This window comes from Corvus brachyrhynchos, unplaced genomic scaffold (assembly GCF_000691975.1).
Source record: "Corvus brachyrhynchos isolate BGI_N302 unplaced genomic scaffold, ASM69197v1 scaffold32, whole genome shotgun sequence".
Lineage (NCBI taxonomy): Eukaryota > Metazoa > Chordata > Aves > Passeriformes > Corvidae > Corvus > Corvus brachyrhynchos.
In genome coordinates, this window is record NW_008237919.1 from 3,313,165 (window position 1) to 3,336,623 (window position 23,459).

The 23,459-nt window shown below is 35.4% G+C and overlaps 1 protein-coding gene across 2 annotated transcripts in view; it reads left to right on the plus strand.

Annotated features, from left to right (window-relative positions):
• Positions 1-23,459, plus strand: part of IMMP2L (inner mitochondrial membrane peptidase subunit 2) — a 428,918-nt gene that overhangs the window by 267,770 nt on the left and 137,689 nt on the right. For both annotated transcript variants that reach the window (XM_008632754.2, XM_017733118.1), the window contains exon 4: positions 17,692-17,757. In XM_008632754.2, the coding sequence (XP_008630976.2) occupies positions 17,692-17,757 (66 nt within the window). The remainder of the gene's footprint in view (positions 1-17,691; positions 17,758-23,459) is intronic.

Here is a 23,459-nt window from a genome sequence, read left to right on the forward strand (position 1 = left end):
CAGAGTGTTGTTAAGCTCTACCCATATGATGATGAACTCAGAGGTGTTGAAGCAGGAGGCTATCAGGACCCATTCCTTCCCCTGCTGTTACCATAATTATCATGCCCTGTGATGGCCATATCGGAAAGTACACTTGGTAGATAACAGGCTCTTGTTTCTAGTAAGTTATTCACTTTTAACTTTGCTCACCAACTAGAGTAAACCAAACCTCAGAATTGCTTAAACTGTTTTAACCAAAGACTGTGTTTGTCAGACTGTAATCAGAAAGTTCCAAGGATTTGAGTTCTAGCAATTAAAAAAATTACTATCACTCTACAGTAGTTGCTGCTCTCAGCATTAATTAAAGACAAAACAAAACACTAATGCTCAAAACAAAACACAGACACCCACACACACACCAGTCTTTGTTACTAGTTTTGTGAATGCTGTTAGTTACTGATTTCCAGCCTAAGCTTGTCAATTCTCCTTGAAGTTTGGTGACTTCATAAACCACTTCAGTTGTAATTATCTAGCCGTGACATCGCCAGTTTCTGCAAGATAAAACTATTTCTGTCCTTCAGGCCTTCTGTTCATCATCCGTCCGTTCCATCCCACAGTTTAGTGAAGCTTAGTCTTCTGCTCACTGGCAGGCTAGATTTTAGCATGTGGTTGCTCATTGCCCTGAAGAGATGTCAAAACCTGTGAAACATCCTCTTTTCTGCTCAAAGTAGCAATTTTCTTTCTTGCCCTCAGCTGCTCATCTAGTTTTTGGAATGATCTTACAGAAGCAATTGTTTTACTCAACACATGGAAGCTTTCGCTTTTTTGCCATCCTCGAGGGATGGCAAAGAAGAGGAATCAAGAACGTACATGGAAATGAACTAGATCTTTGTTAAACTGGTTTTAACTTATCTACATTTGGCAATTTGCATTTGTTTAATTAAAGTAATTAAAAATTTATTTCAGTTATGTGGAAGTCACTTTGTCATTGCTAATCAGGTCCTTGTAGCACTTTAGAGCCATATGAATTAAGACAAAGGCATTCTGGCTTAGTGGGTGGCCTGACAGCATAGTAACAGGAACAGGCAAGAACAGAAGGGGTGCAGGGAGCAGTGAACAGTTGGGTGGCAGGGTAGTCCCTCAGACCTTGGGGACAGGCCTGCAGCCCCTCCAAAAATTATTTTGTGTAACGAGCGCTCCTTTTAAAGCGTATGTAAGGCCCCGCTCTGTCCTCTCAAATGAATATATAGATTTCTTGTATGAGAAATACGTAGCGCTGCAACCTGGAGGAGCTGTGGACTTTCTCTGGGGTAGAGAGGCCTTACAGAAACATCTGGATAGCCAGAGAGCAAGACAGTAACCTACTGCCAGATTTGCCACCTGGGAGAGGGTGATCCTGGCATTTGTACAAATTGTATAAATTTGTACAAACAAGAAGCTGGAGAGGAGTGCACAGAAAGAGATCTTTGGGTTCTGGTGAATGGCAAGTAGGATATGAGTCAGCAGTGCCCTGGCATCCAGGAGGGCCAGGCTTGTCCTGGGGTGCATCAGGCACAGCATCGCCAGCCGAGCAAGGGAGGGGGATTGTCCTGCTCTGCTCTGCACTGGGGCAGCCTCACCTCGAGTCCTGGGGGCAGTTTTGGGCACCACAATATAAGAAAGATACAAAGTTCTTAGAGTCCAAAGGAGGGCTGTAAGAATGGTGAAGGACCTTGAGGGGAAGTCGTATGAGGAGTGGCTGTGGTCACTTGGTCTGTTCAGCCTGGAGAAGGGAAGGCTGAGGGGAGACCTCATTGCGGTCTACAACCTCCTCAAGATGGGCAGCAGAAGGGCTGGTGCTGATCTCTCTGGTGACCTCTGATAGGACACAAGAAAATGGAATGAAACTGTGTCAGGGGAAGTTCAGATTGAACATTAGGAAAAGGTTTTTCACCCAGAGGGTGGTTGGGCACTGGAACAGGCTCCCCAAGGAAGTGGTCATAGCACTAAGCCTGACAGCGTTCAATGAGCATCAGGGAAGCACTCTTAGTCATATAACTTAGTTTTAGATATACTCCTGTGAGGAGCAGGGATTTGGTCTAGATGATCCTTATGGATCCCTTTCAACTTGAGATTCTATGAAAAGCAGTGTGGGACAAGGCCAGAGATGTGGTTGGGGCAGCTGAGTGTCCAGCCTGCCAGGCAAATCTTCAGATGAAGTAGGTATAATCTCAAGCCGGGGAGTCAAGTTTGTGGGTCATGACTAGAAACATCGTATAAGAAAATAATGTATTTGTCTGCTAAGTGTTACAAGAAGGTTCTATACCATTTCCTGAGGGCAATGGTGATGATATCTCTGGCTAATTGGAGGTCTAATAATTATCTCATCCTTTTTTTGCTGTTGAATTCACGAACTCACAGATCATACCAATACACCACTGCAAGATTGACTGATATGAGCTCCTACAAGTTTTGTATAACTCACTGTTAGAGGTCCTTCAGATAGATACTAGTTGACAAAATAATTTTTTTTCTATATACCTTATGACTTTTGGACCCACTTTAAACTAAGTAGAAAAGGGGCTCTTAACCAAGAAAATAACAAGGCCCTGAGGCATCTTAAGTTGGGCATCTAGTAGCACTGCTCATTTTATAAAATTTTGCTTGAATTATGCTAGTACCTTCTAATTTTTGTATGATTATAAACTGATCGTTTGAGTAGAGGGCTGCATTTCCACACGTGATAAAAGAAATTAAATACACAGTACACATTAGTGTTTCTATGGCTAATTTTCTTTCCAAAATTTATTATGCATTTAAGGGCTTTTTATATTCAAATGGAGAAAGTTTTTCTAATTTTGTTCGTACATTTTCTGCTCCACTACATGAGTGATGACATTGTTATTCAACAGTTGGGGAGAAGACTGCATCTGTCTCATTAAGATACTTACAGTGTAAAATTTTTCTGGAATGTATGCAGTCTCACTGAACTGCTGCAAGCAATATACAGCTCATTCTCAAATGAATTTAGTGTTAAAAATTCTAGTTTACACAAGTTTTTATTCCCTCTTTTCACCGTATCTCCAAAACCAATGTCTTGATGTCATTAATTTTTTAAGAAAAGAAATAATACATTTTTGTTCAGAATATGATTAGGAGCTATTATTGTAGCTTACAAAATCATTCTTGAGGGAACACTGTACTGTTAAGTGTAATCCATAAGCTTTCTACTTCTTTATATTTAGAGGTTTTTTGAAGGTAAGTTGTGATTTTCCATACGATCGGAATTATTTTTTTACCTTTTTGAGATAGTTGCAACATTCTTGACTTTTGCAAACACTGGACTATAGATCATCTAGCCAAATTTGAGAATGTGTTTAAAAGACTAAATGTGATCTGAGATCTGGCAACCAAGAATGTTGCAGAAATTTATTTACTGAACTGACTGTCAGCTCGATGGACCAGAACTCAGCTATTAGGGGTCTAAAAACTGTTTTTATGCATCTCCTTTCGTGTGACTGTTCAAATGAGTCAAATTATAATTTTTATTTTATGCTTTTTTTACTTTGTTGTTTATTTGGGTCATATGCTGTTAGTCAGGCTTCCTGTTAGTCTATCTGACCTTTTAAAATTTTTCTACTTAGATGTCTATGTTCTTAATTCAAACAAGTTAACGATTTCAATGTGCCAAAACATGAAAGTCAGTAAGAGAGATATCTGTTCCTTATTCCTCAGTTTCCCACTCTCACTAACACAGCAGAAGTTACACCATTTTTGTAGGTTACACTGTGATTTTCTTTTGCACTTTTTTTTCTTTTTTTTTTTTTAATGAGATTTGCCTTTGGCTCCGTTTCTTCTAGTTCACCCAAGGTTTGCACCAGCTCATGTAAGCTAGTGGAGCAGAAGTGGGGACAAAATTTAAAGAAGTAAAGATGAATGGCTAGTGGAAATGATGTGAGGGGACTGCAAGGTTTATTTTCCCCTGTTTAATTTTTCCACACAGGCAGCATTAAATTATTCATAAAGTAGTAATGGTGACAGCAGTTTATAAAAGAAAAGAGATCTTGCATCTTTCTTTGAATTGGCTAACAACTCTCAGGATGTAAAATAGTTTTAAATGTTTCTCATCTGTGTCGAGAGAGAGAGAAGCTCTTCTAAAATTATACACAGAGTTTGTCATGCATAAAGATGGGCATTGAAAGTTTTTGTATTTGACCCTATTCTGTACATCAAACCTAATTTTGAGAAAAAATATAAAGGATGTTGGACAACTTCAAATGTGAAAATATTATTAACACTCAGAGGATAACCAGTGGGGAAAAAAGTGCTATTGAAAGTGACCATTTATTAGAATCTTCAAATGAAGGTAGGATGCCAAGTTGTATGTTAATCAATCACAAATTATGAGGCTCAATATCAACTTAAATGAGTGAAATCTCATGACCTGAAATCTCTGGCCTACATGTACATTATCAACATAGTTTCATGGCAGCTACCCATGTCTTCCTCTTTAGCACCTTACAGACAAAAAATAATTTGATCCTTCTTTTACTGGAAGTTAGAGTGACTTTGTCTTATAGTTGGTGCTGACTAGTAGCAATCATAAGGATAATTACCATCAACCAGATAACATATAATGATATTGGGGAGGTATTTCAACTACTTTTCTTATGTATAATTCATAAAGTATAATTACTTTATGAAACAAAAGTATAATGAAGAGAGTTCAAACAAATATTTCAGTGTTTGCATTGACTGGACTGACCCACCTGTGAGTGTTGCCCTTTGTGGAAACACATGTGCGAGTGTGCCAGCAGTATGGAATTCCCCACTCCCGTGAATGAATTGGCTTGTCTTTGGGGGGGAGTTAGGGATGAGGGGCATTTGCTCCTCACTGCATTCAATTCAATACTGCCTAATCCTAACAAAGACACGCTTGTGAACACCTAATGGAAGAACAGCTTCCATTTTTTTCCTCCTCCAAGCTCATAAACAGGCAGGAATTTGAGAGATTCGTATTATGTTTTTTATGACAGATTTGTACCACAAACATCCTTGTCTGCTGAGTACTCCTTGCCTGTCACTAGTTGTTTTGCTGCTGGCAACTCATCTTGACAACTTGAACTGATCACAAAGCAGAGAAATATGTTATGTTCCAAATGTGACAACTATTTTTTAATAACATTTTGATTATGTTTCAATTAATCATTTGTAAAGCTTAGTTCTCTTGCATACTGTCTGCACACCAAACTTGAATAGTGTAGATAAGTGCACTGGTAGCTTTTTATCAGACACCAGAAATCATGAATGTCAGTCACTTAGTGCTTTGAATGTACAGAGAGTTACATAAGTAGTAAGTCTTAGTATTGCTATTCAGTTAAAAAGAAACTTACCCTAATCCTACTGTTTCTGAGTTGTATAAATCCTTTGAACAAATCTCATAGATACCTTTTTATATTCTTGCACAGCTTCTTTCAGAGAAGTAAGGTTATACCTCTACCATTATGGCTCCGACAGCCTTACTATTATCCTCCTTTCTAAACATATTGCCAGCTTGAGTTTTAAGGAACTGTGTTGGTAACCATTTCTGTAGTGATGCGTCATTTGAAGCACATATGCAAGGGCTATCTTTAGATTTGGAGCCAGAAGTATACGGCTAGTGTTTCAAAACACTACATCATACAACTTAAATACATTCCAGTTTAAATTTTATGCTTTTTGACTGCAACAAATACCTATCAGGAACGTGTAGTAGAATAACCTTTGGAGAATCAAAATTATAAGGTTAGGCTGTTCTAAATAATTAATTTTGTGATACAGTAGGCACGAGTGTTGAAACAAACTGTATGATTTCCCAGTTTTTACTCTTGTTATTTGGCTGTTCATAACCCAAATAATTTGTATTGTTGTTCTTGCTTTCTTACAATAAGGATGTGAAAGAGCTTCTGTCAAACTCAGATGCATTAAAGTCTGTGTTTCAAACCTGTTGTGGATATACACCTTTAATGAAAATATAAAGGCTTAAAATTAGACTGGCAAAGCCAATAATGCCAAGTTTTAATTAGCTGAATTAACCTTTTTGTGTTTCTAATTGATATTCTCTGTCAAGAGACAGTTAACACATTTAAGAAAAAAATTCTGAAAATTTTTGTTAATCCCACGCTGTATCTTGCATTTTTTCCTCCCAAGTTTTCATGCTGCTAATACTGCCAATACTTCCAGTCACTAAGAAGTAAAGAATTATTCTTCCATACTAGTTTCTGATACAAACTTGTGTCATTAGTCCTTCTGGCTTGCATTTTACCTTGCTAACTTTCTGACTGTTTTCTGTGAGATGGCTTTCTCTTTTTTTTTGTTCTGTAAAACTTTCAGAAATAAGACACTTGCTTAAAAAGAAAACCAAACAAACCAATGTGGATTAAAAGAAACTTAAGACTGGGCCAAAAATGTTGAATTTTAGGAAAACTGGAATTCACATCGATCTTCATGGATCCAGTTTAAAAAGGTGAATATACAAAAATTATAAATAATTTGTTTGAACTTTAGTCTCATGGATAAAGGGTGAGGAGGAATTAGTCTTCAGAATGTGAAAAAAGTGTCTGCAAAATTTAGTCCATTCTTTCTCCCTCCCTGCTTGTCTCTTCTGCCAGTCTCTCCCTTACCTAGCAACATTCTGAGCAGCATATCACTTCCTTGGAGAAGATGGTGATGGGGACCTTCTGTGGGAAACTGTGGCATAGGATTGGGTTTGACAGCGTGGATGGGGCTAGGATGGGGTTTGCTGCTGCCTGATACCAAAGAATTCATTTTGGGTGCGATAACCAGAGTGGACTGTAGCGTGGGAAGAACTGGGAAGCAAGTGTGCAGACCAAAGCCCGAGGCTGTGTGCGCAGTTGGGGCAGAGAGGGAGCAGATTTGGCCTTCATGGCAAAGGGGAGCGCTGTCAGAAAAGCTTGTAAACTGCTATGTATGAAGGGAAAAAAGCATCTGTAAGTATAAATACTTTACTCATTTATGCTGTTCACTGTTGATGACACTTCTTATTTATTTAATCTTCCTTTCTTAATATTTTAACTAAATATATTTGCCATCATACAAGAGAAGGAATGTCTTACAGCTCAGAATCCTAAAAATCTCATGGCAAAAACCAACAGGGGGTACTGTTTATTCTTGACAAGCTCCTCAAAGTTCTTTATGCCTGCTCAGGTGATCAAATTCACTTAAAACAATATCCATAGTTATTGTGCAGGGTCCCTTGTGCTTTCTTTGGAGGCTCCTAAGTAGAGGATAATGCAATTAGTACCAAATGGAGCACAATGCTTGGTGACCTGCTGACACAGAAGATCAGGTTTTGAGACAGAATATCGTGGGGAAAAATACTCCCTATTAAATTTGCCATTGCGTCTCTTTGCTAAATCCTCATAAGCAGGTCATAAATTATATTACTACAAAGATTTCTGTCACAGAAGCCAATCTATGTTTAATTCAGCCTGACATCATCTGCAGGGTGGAAACCTGCAGTTAATTGTGGGCATTTTTCCCCAAATGCTATCTAAACTAAAAGTGAAGGCTGTGAAGCAAAAATCCAATTCTATGTTGGTTTCTTATTATTGTGAGAGGTGTTACCTGTGTCCAATAATCTTATTACTGTTCTTTTTTTTAAGCATGTCTTGTAACTTCTGCAAATAAAACTTCGTAACTGTGGTTTTGTTTTGCTGATGTTATTTCTCACTTTTTTTCTGTATTCTATTACAAAAAAAACCTACATTTTCAGCTATGTAAATCCTTAGCAGCACTCTCTATTTCTGAAATGTTATTTTATGATATAACTGTATAAAAGTTCCAGTGAATTTAACGTTGCACAGTCTGAAAATAATTTATATATTCGTGTGCTTACTGAGAACTTTGAGATATTTAGTATTCTGTCCTATGGACAGGTTTTTTTAATGACCATGAATAGAGATACAAATTTTTTTTTTTAGTTAAACCTCCGTCTTTACATTTTACCAGTTGGAAGATAATTGATTTTCATGTTCTTTGTCATAAACATGGAAAAAAGTAATTGTATTGCATGCAGCTCTATTAAAAAAAAAAAAAAAGAGATAATTCTCAAGTCAGGACTTCTACAGGCCTCTGTAGTGAACTTTAAATTGTTGGCTTGTTTGGTTTTCTGTGAATTTATGTTGACATGTCTCTATTCTTAAACTATTTTTTACTAAGAAAGTATATTACAACGATATAAAAAGTATACATTATACTGTTATTGGAAATCCTCTACCTCACCATTAATACTTTCTTTCCTGTGTTATTTGAAAAACAAAATCTTCTACAGATACTTCTAAGGTAGATGAAACAACATTTTTAAGCAGTTTGTCTTTAATCATTTAATGTTAAGATGGCTAGACTAAGCTGATGTCTGTCTTCTTTTGTAGTCATCGAGGAGAGGGATACTCCTCCAAAGACTGATTCATCCCACTTTAATTGTTACTTTCTGTGCATTGACTATAACAGACTTAACTCATTTGAAAGGCTTAGTTTCTTGACTGTAGCTGAGATTAAATTTGGGAAAATATATCCAGCTACTTAGAATTATCAAGAAAGAGATTTTCACAGCAGGTGCTTGAAACAGCATTAGAAGAATTTAAAAAGCAATGTGCTGATGGAATTTAGATGATTTCAAAATAGACAAAAACTTCAGCTTCTTCAGAGTCATATTTTCTTTACTAAATATTATGTTAATCCTATCTGACATGCTAAAGTTGGTATCCATGAGAGATAATATGAGAACCAGACTTCTTAATGTTTAAAATTATTTTGAGATAACGTTTTGGTTCCTAGGTCACTGATGTTTTTAACACCTAAAAATGCATCCAGTCCTTTTTTTAATAGTTGTTGTGGCATTCTATAACTAGAGAAGTTTTCTGGTACCCCATCAGAAAGGAAAGGAATAATGATTGAAAATTGCTGCCCAATGTGTGTGTGGTGTGTAGCTACAATTGCCATTTTAGGGTGAGCAACTGATTACTTAATTTTGTATGCTTGGAAGAGTTGCCACTGAATACAGGTCTAATCCCAGAATCAAAGAAGGTAAAAAAGTGCGTCTTACATCACGTATGATAACTTTTTGGATCATTCTAATAGGTAATGTGTAGATAAATTAGGTTATTTCTATGTAATAACCCATATGGCAATGTAAGAATTCTTTTCAAGCATTTGATTACATTTTGCAGTTTTCTGTGCCTTTCCCTCTGTTGTCTGTTGCAACAGAAGTAATATTTTATTTCCATTAGAGAGTAGAATATTTGGGTAGCTGTGGTGGAGGTGAAATGTGGCTCCTACACTACAGCATAGGGGTTAAATGAAACAGTGTATATATTACTGTTGTTGACTTAAGCATAGAAACTCAGGTGTTCTCATTCCTAGATCAGGCTAACTTCCTATTTGCTTGATAAATATTTCTGTGTATGCTTCCAAAGTCAAAGGTTAAGTTAGAGTTTTTCAACCCTTTTGAAAAAGGTGAAGATAAGGTGAAATGGCCAGTTAAAACAGCAAGTAATTAATTGAGTCTCTTTGTTAACAGGAAGAAGGTCAAGTGCACATAACTATTGTGATTACACAGTCTGCATTACAAGCAGCTGAGTCATTTAACCTGAAAGTGGTTAGATTGGAAGGCTGGGAAACAATTAAATGTGATTTTCCTTCAAAGTAGTAGCTATACTTCCAAGTTACTATAGTATTTTGAGGTTTTTTCAGTCCCTTGTTGTTTTGCAGTACCAATTAGTTTTATTACTGTGAAACATTTTATTTAGAGTTTATTGTCTTTTTTTTTTTTTTCTTTCTTGCCTTACGGTAGCTAACTGGCTGCAATTTAAAAATGAAAATGCCAATTTCTAATGGAGGTGTAGTTTATTTTTTTATTATTATTTTTTGGCTTTGTCTTGTATATAATTCTGCAAGTTTTTCAGATACACAGTTTTGATTGCCTGATCTGAAGTGTAGAAAAGATTGCTTAATTTTGTCATATAGGAAGTATACATCTAGTTAATGCTGGGGAGAATCCATAGTTACGTGCTGATGATGATCAAATTATTTGTGATATCCTTCCAACATCTATGAAAAACACTGAAAATCAGATGCTGCTGATGTCTCATCATACAGTGAGGTTTCAATTATAGCATGCTGTAGATGTACCATGGAAAAGTCAGATGTTTTGAAATTATGGAAACCTTTATTAATTTCCCTCCAACTTCATCCCTAGTGTAGGAGATCTCTGCTAAATAGTGTCTGGTAGCAGGAGATACATTATGGATGTTTATTTACTTGGAAGCCACTTTTTTGCTTTAGAGAGTTACTTCCTGCTCTACTTGAAAGCTCAAGGCTAAATCAGGATGTAGAGAGAAGGAAAGGAATAGAAACCCATAGAAAGGGAAAGGAGCAACAAGCATGAAAGAATCATAGAATGATTAGGGTTGGAAAAGACCTCCAAGATCATTGAGTCCAACCCTTGACTGAACACCACTTTATTGACTGGGCCATAACATTAAGTACCACATCCACTTGTTTCTTGAACACTTCTAAGAAAAGCAGAGCTTGAGAGAATTGTTTACTACTTGTATGACTCCTTTTCTGAGGCTTCATGCAGGTGTTATATTCAGATTGTTATTTTTGTTTAGAGGTTGCTCAGAATTCACCAAGAAATTTCAAGGAAACATTACTCTAGATTATACACAAACAGATTGAAATGTAAGAAAAACAAAACAAAACTACCTTTCCAACAGTGCATGCTTGGAATCTATAATTATTATGAAACACTACTTCCAGTGAAAACAAAAAAGGTTTTTTGGCAGTGAATTATTTTGCTTTTTAACAGAGGTTGAAGAAATGTTGATGCAATATGGAGTTAGGAATTACAGGATGTTACTAGAAGCAGTTTTCCTCATATTTTTAATTATATCTTTGTACATATTTTGCACTGGAGGTGTTGAGCAAATCAAGCATCACCAGAACTTATGCCTAACCAGTTGGTGCAACTGCTGTCTTTAAGTAGTTATTTTGTAAATTATGGGTGAAAAATGGTGAATATTCAAAATGGTTCACTAAACTAGTATTTATTAAGACTGGGGCCTACTTCCTCAAATTTAGGCCAAAGGAAATCCAGGACCATTTGAGGAATTATTTTTGATGCTCTCATTGGCTGCTAACATTTTCAAAATTGCATATAATTTCTACATAATATTTGTTTGACAAAATTGGTAATCTAATCTATTTCACTTCCTCTAAAGGTATAACACAGTTTTAATCCAGAAAGGGGTTCAAACACTGATACTGAATGGCAAGCACAGGACTCAAAACAGTTTTTGTAGTGTGGAATACCATTTGGAAAATGACTCTTTTGAAGAGGCTGAAAGACAAAGGAGAAAATGCAAATTACTTCATGACCTGCAATAAATTTCCAGCATTTAAACAAAGAAAAGGGCTTTAGAAATGTCTTGTCTGAGCAAAATCATCACCTGGTTTATTTCTCATTCTATTAGTAGAAGCTAAAATAAAGTTGTTAAATCAGGAATAGGTTTTGTCAAGCAAACCTGGTATGTTTTATCAGTAAAATTACAAAACAGCTAGCTAAACATAATTTTGATACAGGCTGTAATATAGATATCTGGTTTCTTCAAGTATTCTTTTTACTGCCACATTATGTTTTGATCAAGAAATTTGCCTTTTATGGAGTTAATGGGGGACATAAGACAGATTATGAAACAGGCTCTGTTCAGCTGTGAAGGTGTAGATATGGTTGGAGGCACATCTGTGAACAGTAATATTTCCAGCAGGTTGCTGAGTCATCCAAAGGTAGGTGCTGGTTTTGTCAATTGACTTCCTAATCATTGGCCAAGCGTGCAAGGAATGCAGGGATGGACAGGATAGCATGATGTAAATCACATGGTTGGTGTTCACAAACATGCTCTATACAATGTGAAGTGCAAGTAGTGATCTGAACTTTATTGTTTTAGCAAGCAGTTTGCTCAGAGAAGGTTTAATTGTCACTTTTGGTATCTTTTCAACACCAGCTCCTATGATGAAAAGGATGAGCTTTTTGTCTGACTATACAAAAATAAATGGAATGAAAAACAGGAGAGAAATTTTTGGATTGAGCCAGCAAATAAGGCCATGTTGCTCTACTTAATTGATTACTAAGCGTAGTAATTATCCAAGCTGAATAATACTAGGTTCCCATGTGTGCTAAGAAGAAAATGAAAATGTTGGAGGAGTTTGAAAAATGGTAACAAAAAATAGTCCCAAAATTGAAAAACTGTGTGCTAAGAAGTTTAGGAAATTCTAGCTGATGAATCCAAGAACTATGGTGCCCAAATCTTTCTTCATGAAGAAGTAAGATGTTGAGGGGTTTTCTGCCTTGGAGGAGTAGGCATGAAATTGAAATTGAACTAGGATAAATCCAATTTTGAAAGCAGATGCAACTTCCTAATAGCAAGGATAATTAAACTGTGGAGTAATTTCTCTGGATGTTAGTCTCATTGCAACTCAGAACGTTGAGACATGATATCATAATGTTCTTTAAAAATGCTTAATAATAGAATTAAGTACTGCAAGAAAAACATAGGAAAAAACTATCTGTGGGCTACAGTAGATAAATAAAGTGATCGGTAGGGTCTCTTCTAGCATCAGAGCTTGCATCTGTGACAAAATATTTTGTCTTTTAAGATATTAACATCCTGATTCTTCATATACTTGAATAAGACTAAAGGCTGTAGAAGTGAAAAAGAATTAATGTTTTAAGGTTATCTAACCTTATCAACCACTCAAGGCAGGTTAGACTCTGAATTTGGGTCAGGCTGCCCAGAACTGTGTCCCGCTGAGCTCTGAGTACCTCGGTGATTCATAGCCTCTCAGGGCAGCCTGCACCACTGGAATTTCCCTTGCTGCCACTCATGTTGCTTGCTAATCTCCTTTGCCGTGTACCTTTCCAAAAATTCTGAATTCCTAATCAGCAATTAGATAGATGGCAATAGCAATTGAACCCTTGGCCTAGTCTCTGATCTGCACAAACCCGATTTCCTTAGCCACTGCTGTTACCTTGCTCTTCTGTTACTATTATTTTGGTGTCACATTTTTCCAGTTGTGAGTACGTCTCTTGTATCGGTGGATCCAAACTGAACACAGATACTAAACCTGGTATTGGATACATTTAATGCAGTAATTCTGTACAAGAGAAATTGATAACAGGAATGATAACTAAAGCAAGAAGAAAATAAGTATGAACTTTTTTTTCCGTCGCTGTTATGTTGCATGTTATTTTCCACAATATAGAAATTGTGTCATAACCTGTGATGTAATTAGATGTTATATTTATTATGAGATTCACTATCTGCATAAAGAGGCATGGAATTTAGATGAAAGTTATGGACTGGGAAAAAATTTAAACAAGTAGATGAAAAATATTTTAGTTTAGAGAATATATGCATATATTAAGTAAATTTCCATTCTTATACAATATTTAGAATTGGCTATGTTGGATCTGTCCTATCATAGCTATGGTACTTGGAGGAATGAAAGAATGAATATTACTACATATTTCCTACTGTACAGAGTTTGAGCATCAGCTACTATGCTGGCAACAGGAAGCAAGGATGAGCAACAGAAAATAAGAAAGAGATAGCTCCAATGTGTCTCTCTGTTTCCTCTTCCTCCAAGCATGTTTTTTAGGTAAAGCCACCAAAACCATACTGTGAGGTTCCCAATTCTTTAGGTATATTAATACCACTTATTCTGGGCTCCATCACATTTTAGTTACTTCTCTAGCTATTGATTGGATCCCCAAATGGGTTGAGAAGGAGATAAGCAGCGTATTTTTCATCCTGCATCAATCCTGGAAACTCCCAGAAGTGTAGACTCCAGGTATGCTAGAATTTTTGATGAGACAGGAATTAGTTTAGGGAAATGAACAGCTCACTGATTGAAGCTTTGAATTGCAATGTTAGGCTAAGATCTCAAAAATCCCCCCTTATCCTATTTTATGGAGTTAAGTCCTTTTCAGTATCTGTCATTAACAACATAAATAGAAGCAGAAATTTTGATTTTGAAGAAGGTGGTCTTCATTACTTCAGTCCGTTTATACTACAACAACACAGTGCTAATTTCTTCAGTTGCCTCTGTGTAAATGATGATCAAATCACATAAATCTCAATCTGAAGTAAACTGAGAATAATCTGAAGACAAACTTCCAGGCTGCTGCCTAAACATCTTGCTTCTATCTCATAAAAAGTGAAGTAATTTTCTAACAGTAATATACATACTTGTGCATATAAATAGATACATACATACAAAAATTGAAAACTTTAGGCACTTTTCCCTGCAACTTTTTAATAAATGTCTGTTATTTGTCCTGTTCTAGAAGATGCTAAGTTAGTATAAAAAATCCAGTAATTTTCAAAGAGTGAGCACAAAATCTTTCCAGGTTGTCTGTGATAATGGATGAGTAACATTAAACACATGTAGATCATCAAAGTATCTAATTAAAGCTATCCCTTTGAAATATATTGTGTGCTTTTTCATTGAGTTCACAGTATCAGGTCTCTTTCTAATGTAGGAACCCAAAAAATCTGAGTGTTTATTCAAGGAAAAAAATATTATTGTATGTTGTAGTATTAATTTAGTTGGACTGTGCTTCACTTATTTTGCTGGGATCTTAGGGCATTTTCTAAAAACTTTCTCTCTAGAAAAGCCTGTAGAAACTGAAGTTAAGCATGATTTTCTGTGCACACTCTTGAGAAAAATGTACTTAGGAAATTCAGAGAATGAAAAAAGAATCAAATAACAAATACAAAATCAAGAAATGTTATGAAAAGTTTTTGTTTGATCAAATGTTAATTAGCTCATGGAGCAATTGTTTAAAATTGTGCTGGGCAGTATTCACTAGAGCAAATAAATAATCCAAGTGGTTGAAAGGGAAATGTTTCAGAGTAATATTGACAAAAATACTCAGTTGCTAAATATGTAAAAAGAAAGCTTTCAGGGAATTGTCACCATTTTTATCTGACAATTGCTTGCTAAAAAGTGGATTTTTCTGCTGGCTGTTAAATTTTTCCTGTTTTTCCTGGGAAACATGCTTTGTAGTACTGTGATCCCACACTGTTCTTTACAGGGTTGAACACAGAAGAGAGAAATTGCCTGTATGTTTTTGTGATTTCAATAACCAGTGAAATCCCAGTGTTATGCTATACACCATTCAGGAAGATATCAATATCCATCACTTCAGAACCAGTCTCTCTTACCTCCTGTTTGCACACTGGCTCTTGAAAAAACCATTCTGCTCAGCTCTTGAAAATCCTTGGTGTAAAAGTTATTGGCCACTTCGAGCCTGCTAATCTGTCTTTTACCAGTCCTTTGCCATTTTAATGAATTATAATCAGAATGTTAGTATGAAGCTTATTTTAAAAATATTCTGGCTTCCAATATTAAAAATATTACTGATTCATAATAACTACTTGCAAGGAATTCCTTGAAGTTTTTCTGATAAATTATGTGTTTGGTTCAAATATATCATTGCTAGCAAAAAAGCAACCACTCTTTGAACAACTACTCATACCTCAAATTTAGAGAGACTTTTTTTCAAGGTCAGCAGAAATTTTTGCACAAGGAAGGAAAATTAAGGGAGGGGTCAGTAATTGCATTACAATATATATATTCTAATCAAGTGGAAATGCCTACTGGGAAATTGCTGAGAACCTTTGAAAGTAAGGCATTGAACCAGAACAGGATTTTGAAGGAGCAAACATAAAATTTGTTTTCATTCAATCTTTAAGAAATGCACATTTCATCCCATACATTATGTATTATCATTTCAATTGCTTAAATATTACATGAAAATATTACAGCCTGAACTTAAATGGATTAAAAATTAAATAAATTGGCAGTAAAGTAACTTCAAAAAATATTTTTAATTTGTAATAGCTTGTAGTAAAGGTGTGTTGTCTTTTCTTAGACTGTGCTTTGGTTGAGAATAAGACATGGTCAATGCTCAAATGAGTGCTCAGTGAAGTAAGTGTTGCTTGCAAGGAGCAGCATCAGAAAGTGCTGTGGATATTCCCTGTATTTAAATCATATGAGCATCTGAAACTTGATTAATTCCTCCCAAGACTGGCATACAAAATATTATGAAACTGTGTATTTCTACCTTAAGAAGGAACATGAAATTTAAGACTTAACTGGAATATACAACTATTCAGATAAAATGAATGCTAAATAAAATATTACTCTAAATTACGTAATGATTTGAAAATTTGAGTGATGACTAGGGAGTCAAAGTATGGTCTTTATTCATATTCAGTGTTCCTTATTGCTTGTTGAAAATAAGGTTTCCTGGCTTGGTAAACTGTAAAGGGAACCCATTTGATATTTTGAAATTCAGAATTAGGCTTCTTGAATTTTATTTCATTACATTGAAAGAGAAATTTATTTCAAATGTATTGACATGCACCCACAAGAAAAAGACCTAATACCTCAGACTAATTTTAAAATATTTAGAATACTTTTTTTGGCCTAATATTTAAAAAAAAAAAAAAAATCAACAAATAAGTCTGAACCCATTTTTTCTTTTTAACTATTGGAATGGTAGGGAACCTCAAATGCCTTTAGTCATGCAGCAGTGTGGGCAAGCTTTTCATCCAGACTTAGCTCAGGTTTGCTTTTTAAAGAAGTGTAATCTTAGTGTGCTGCCGTTTGACCAGAGATGAGCTCAAAGATGGTGTTAAGCCATGAAAACTGTAAAGTACACCTCTGTCAGTACAGTCTAGCAGACTGTACTTGAAGTCTTAATAGGGAGAACCCAAGCATCAACAGAAAATAAAAGCAGTTTGTTCCTTCCCTGACTTTTCTATCTACAAGCAGCAAATAAAAAGAATTGTTTCTTTAGTAACATGAAGACATTCCACTAAGTTTGCATATTAAATAATTAAAAGCGAAAAGTAAAAGAAAAGAGGGAAAGTGTAAAGTATAAAGAAAAAGAAAATTGATGGTGCATATATGTCTACATTAACCTGTCAAAAGTACAGTAGAATAATACTTTTAACAGTCTATCTATTAGTGTTCATTCAGGAAGTTCGAATATTGAGGCTGGGCATGCAAGTTCATCTTTGCTTTCTCATATTATTATGTATTATGTGATCAGAATCTACTCAATAAAAATACATATGGGAAGATAAGTGAAAACATGGCAATGCATTCAGAAGCTGAAACTTTCATAAAATTTTGTAACTTTTTTTTTTTTTTTAAACTTCCATAATTCCCTAGGCAAAGTTTACCTAAATCAGTGATAGAAATTAATATAACATAGGAAGATTTTTTTCCCAAAGCGATTGAATGACATAAATGTTTAACACAATATGCTGGAGAATTCAGGTTTTAATACATTAATCTATTTTCAAAGGTATGCTTCTCATTGGTAGTGGGATGCTTTGCTTCTAGTGTTGTGGAGTGTATTTTTCATGGCAAAAGGTATGTTGATTATTGTGGTGTTTGTAAGCAGGTCATCATCTGCTTTTCAGTAATGGTTTGCAATGACAGAGATTGCAGTAGCTTCACTTCACCATGGAACATAATGACTGATGCTAAATCAAGGAGAACATGGAATTTTCTAATGACTTTCATAGTGTCTATTTCTTTCAATTTCTTAAAACATTGGAAATGTTACTGATTGTGTAACCTTATTCCCTGTCTCAGGTCTCCTAGAAATCCTGAACAGAAGATCATTAAACGAGTGATTGCTCTTGAAGGAGACATTATCAAGTAAGTATTTTAAGCCTTAGTTGCAGAGTCTTTATAGGAATAGTGCAGCTTTTTAGTATATTTTAAATCAGTATCCTAGACAACGAGTACTTTCTAGCATTTTCTATTATTAACAAGGATGTCAGCATTGTACCTGTCTCTTTTTTAATGAGAGGAGAAATGCTATACAAAACTACTCACTCTCTCGTGAAACGTACATGGGTACAAATAATGCTTGTTTCTGAGAATATCTCTGCCACAAATCAAGGCAGGTAATTGTACAGCAGTTTTCAATGAGATTGTAGGGCTGTGATTTTTCATTTAGAAAGTCCAGCTGATGTTTCATACTGGTGTGGGCAAGTAAAAGTAGGTTGTTTTTTAGGCTTTTGTTTGTTTGGTTTTTTCAGGGTTTTGTGTTTGGTATTTTATTTTATTTTATTTTATTTTATTTTGGAGACAAAGAACCCTCATAGATTCCTGTCTTCACTGCAGTGTATAGGCATCTGTAGGGAATATGGTGGAACTGATTTTGAGTAAATTATTCTATCAGAAAAAAAAACCATTGTAGCAAGAGTAGACTCTAGAGTACTTCAAGACTCGGTTTACTCTGACAGATAGACCTTCCTACTGGGGCTGTATGGAAATAAATTACCACTAGATGTAAATAAAACGTTTTTGTGAGAACAGTATTATTTTGAAGAAAATATTTTCTTGAAAAGGTTTATTTTTGCCAGGTACAGAATTGAATAGGCATAGAGGTGGGAGGGTAAATCTCTAGTTTCCCATACTGAGATGTGAATGACCCCGGGAGATCTCAGACAATATGGCAGACTGTGACTCAATTCATTTAGATAATGATTCTTGCTCTGGTTTAGTGAATATTTAAGAAGTCCTTGACAGCTGCAATTCAAATCAAGGATATGAATTTGATCTCAGTGGGCCCTAGTTAACAGCATGGCCTCTGTGGAATATGTCTATGTCTTTTTTTTTTTTTTTTTTTGCCTCTTGCAGTCAATACAATTTCTGTTTTATTGAAAAATTCTGAATTATCTCGGTTTGGAAAACCAAGATAAATTGTTGAAGACAAATATCTAAAATAACAGGCACAAAGAAGATAATTTGATGTCCAAAAACTACAGACATCTATAGCTAAAACTACCTATCACTTCCAAGAACTAAAGACAGAGGACTAGTGTATGTACTGTCTTTTATTGACCTGTGTCCTTAAGAAGGGACTTATTTCTTGCTGCAATTGATATTAGTGCTGTAATTCATATAAGTGATAAAAATGTCATTTTTGTTCCAGTATTCCTCATTCATTTTTGTGGTAATATCAGAAAGAGATTGCAATGTAGGGTAACTTCAAGGGTTACTTTATTATTGTATGTTTATTTGTATGTTCAATATATAAAAAAGAATATTTATTTATATGTTCTATATTATTAACATATTTGCCTTATTTTTTGAAACTGAATGTAGATTTTGATAAAAAAAGGACATTTAATTAAATAAATTCTAGCTTTAGGAAATTTACTATGCCGTATATTCAAACTTCTTAAGACTTGGAACTTTTCACTAACATTTGTTGGTGTTCTTGGCCAAATGGACAAAGGTGTGTGGCACAGGTGTGTTCAGAATACTGATGAGCCTGCAGGGGAATCACTCATGGACACAGAAGACTGTACAATTCTCCTCATTTGTCTGTGGTAAACCTGGTTAGATTTATTGATAGAAATATTGATAGAAGTCTCAGTTACTCAGACATGCTTTTTCTTTTTTTTTATTTGAAGATGTGACAATTGTCCCAGAGCTTTTTGCTGTTTGTCTTGGTTTTGGCTGGGATAGAGTTAATTTTCTTCCTGTAGCGGGTACAGTGCTGCGTTTTTTGGCTTTAGAATGAGAATGATGTTGATAACAAAGTTATGCTTCAGTTTTTGCTGAGTAGTGCATACCCTAAGTCAAGGACTTTCTGGTTACCCATGCTTTGCCAGTGAGGAGGTGCACAACAATCTGGGGGGGAGGAGCATGGCCAGGACAGCTGACCCAAACTGGGCAGAGGGACATTCCATACCACAGAATATCACACTCAGTGTGCAAACTGTGGGGAGCTGGATGGGAAGCACTGATCACTGCTTGGGGATGGGTGGTGAGTGATTTTATTGTGCATCACTTGCCATTCCTGAGTTTTATTCCTCTCTTTCTCCTTTCAATAATAATAACAACAACAACAATAACAAAGATAGTAGCAGTGATTATTATGTAATTAATTTCTGTTGTTGTTGTCATTAGCATTTTATTTTATTTCTTTTCCATTATTGAGCTGTTCTTTCTCAACCCATGAAGTTCACCTTTTCTTTCCAATTCTCTTCGCTGTCCCTGGCAGGGAGGGGTGGAGTGAGCAAGTGGCTGTGTGGCATTTAGTTTCCAGCTGCAATTAAATCAGACAAACAGTATTGCCATGGGTTGAGATAAGAAAAGTGATAGGCAATATGATCTGTGATTCTGTAGTTGTGTTTTCATAGCAGAACGAATTATCTTTATTTGGTCCATTTGGAGTATTAGGGATAATACAAAAAGGCTGTGTTTTCTCATGTTATCAATTAAGGTAAGTTAGTTATCATTTTGCTATTTTTTAATTACTGAAAGTGATGAAAGATCAAATAGGCAGAGCCATTAGTGCCATAGGAAAGGCCCCTTATATTTTGACTTGAGTTCAGGAGCTACAACTCCATGGCAGAAATATCCTATTTTTCAAATCTTAATATCTAAAAGTATTTAATAAAATGAAAATTGTGACATTTTAGAAGTAATAATGACTGACTTAGAGTTTTTGTAAAGGTGTGTAGGTGAAAGATCTATAATAGGTCCATTTTCTCCTTTAATTTTGTATTTTTCAGGTAGTCAGACATTATGGACTGCATAATAATTTACCTTTTGAAATATGATTTGAGGCATTGGAAAATGCTACAAACTCACTGAAATAAAAATGCTGTCATTTCAGTTTTCTATTCCTGTTTCCAGTCTAGTTGCTAGTGCAGGTGAAGCGAGTTTGGTTGTGTCTTGTAAATCACCAGAAGCATACAGTACATGCCACAAACCTGTAACAGATAATTTAATTTAGATAAGCTAGTACAACTTCCTTTTTCAAAAGAATTTAAAGAATGGCCAAAAAATCACCACTTAGTCCTTGAGAATGAGTCTATAGTTCAGCCTGTATATAGACAATATTGCAAAGTGTAGCTCCCGTTGATCAGGATTTGTTTTGTTTTCCATGGATTCACAGGAGAATTAACTTTACGTAGAAAATCAGTTCCTGAAGACTGTTTAAATGATAAGTCTTCCAAAGGAGGCCTTATTTTAAAAGTCAATATAATCTAATTTGTTAAAAATTAATGTTGGTATTATAAAACACTTGGAGTAATTTGAGATTAAAGTTATTAAAACTCATTTATCTTAAATGCATTACTGGTAATTCAAAAATCTATAGTAATCTTTCACAGATGAGTTATGGTATGTTTTCAGTAACAAAAATAAATTATGGTTTATGTGAAGGAAACCAAAACTGGGATTAAGCTAGCAACATTTGAAATTGTCTGTTCAGTACCTTGCTGAACTAATTTGTTTTCCTCCTGTCTGTCACGGTTCCAAAGGTCTGCAGGAGCTTGGTGTGCCAGTTATGTTTTTTTCATCTATTTGTTTGCTTCTTAATACTCTACCTGAATGATTAGTGATCAGTGTGAGTGAGATGAGTGAGAATGATTAGTGAGCCTCTAGGAAGAGTAATTTTAAAAAAAAAGGTTATGTCTGGGAATATTGTTAGGCTCTTCAGGAGTTAGTGTTCTGAACTGAGTGCTTCAGCAAAATGTTGTTGCGTTTACATGTTGCATCTTGCAAAATTGCTCTGAAGATGTGAATAAGGAAGTACTCCTTGTTTCTCAAAGCATGACACTGCAGAGATAGATCATTACGTTATTAAGCTGTAGGTCTAAACCAACTTTTCAACAGTAACTTTTCAGCTTTTACTACAAGGTTTATCATTAAGTTGTAGAAACTTGCCACAGAAAGTTAGGAAGGAAAGAAGTATAATGGGATTTAAAAAAAGCTAGAGAATTAATAGAAATAAAGCCCCTATAAAAAAAAAATTAATAAAGCTATTAAATACAGCGATCATTGTATTAACTTTTTGTACTCCTGTTGTCAAGTTCATGCAGGCTGTTATATTTCTTCCAGTCAAAGATTTCATACTTAAATTATAAGCAAAATCTGGTCATTCTGTCCACTTGGTAGAGAGCCCTTTCAGCTTCAAACTGTCATTACTACGTGCAAGTGTTTGGTTGCTTTTTTTATTCTCAGAGGGTTGGTGTCAGTGGCATCCGGTGTCCCTTTAGTGTGAAAGATAATCAGTAAGGGTTTTTTACTGTTTGGGTTTTTTTTTTTGTTTTACTGAACCCACTCAATTTTGTCAGACATTATGGCTGCCATTTTTTTTTCACTGAGGTCCAGGAGTGATTGTCCAACAAAACAGCTGTCTTCACACAAGAGACCATACTGGATGATAACAGTTTGTGTTAGATTATAGAAAAAAATCAGTGTCTTCCTCTAGGAAGCAGAACAGCCTTCAGAAAAACTCAGACTTTGCCAGTGTTGGAGCACAAGAATGTCTCTATACATAACATCTTCAGGGCAATCACCTGGCGGGAATTGCATACAAACCTTTGCCATTTAATGATACAGAAGCAATTTTCTGTTCAATAGTGCTGTAGTAAGACTTTTTGTTCCCTCTTCCCTCACTGCCCCCAACATATACACATAGATCCCTGGTAACTATTCTGAGGTACTGCTTATGTGGTAAGGTACTGCTTGCAATGGCTGAAAGTTAGAATAGGAAAATAGATTATCAGTAAAACACATTAAAATCTAGGAATCACGGTAGGTGATGACACACAGGGTATGTTTTATGGCGGTGTCCTAATCTCTTCTTCATCAAAGTCCACTGTGTCTGTCTTTGGGTTTTGAATATAAATCTGTGAGTGGTCAGATCCACATTGACAGGAGTGGTAGATCTGCAGAAATGAGAACAGATTGTACTCTACAGAGACACAGCACTATCCTCATGGATTACAAATTTTGGAATATCTTTTATTTAGACTAAGTGTCATCTTCATATTGTTCTGTCTTAGTTCTTTATGTATCTAAAGGACATAGAAGCAGTCAAATTACTTTAGATGAAAACTCTTCATCCTCTAAAATATTCTTATTTTGTGTCTATGTGCACAGAATATCTCACAGGTTTTATGCAGTTTATTTTGCACTACTTACTGTTAGGTACTGAAGGGATTTTTTTTAGCCAGTGGAAGTTTTTATTTAGGTTCAGCTATACTGCTCTGTTGTGACTCTTTATCATTGATCGTATTCTTTCGAGTCTCCTAAATAGAGTTTCCATTGATTTTGATTCCATTTCCATATGCTGAGTCCTTGCATGACTGGACTCCATTTCTTTAAATGCAAATGATGAGAATGTATATTGGTGCAGCATCTTTAACTCAGAAAAACAATTTGAGAAATGCACAGTGAAGTATCCATAATGAATTTCTAAGGTTCTATAGATCTTTAGGCCCAGTAGTGAAGGTACAAAAAGCTGGATTTTTGAAATTTGACGTTATGAACAGTGCTGTGATACACACAGTGTTTTAGGAAAAGAAAGTGTTTAAAAAAAAAAAAAG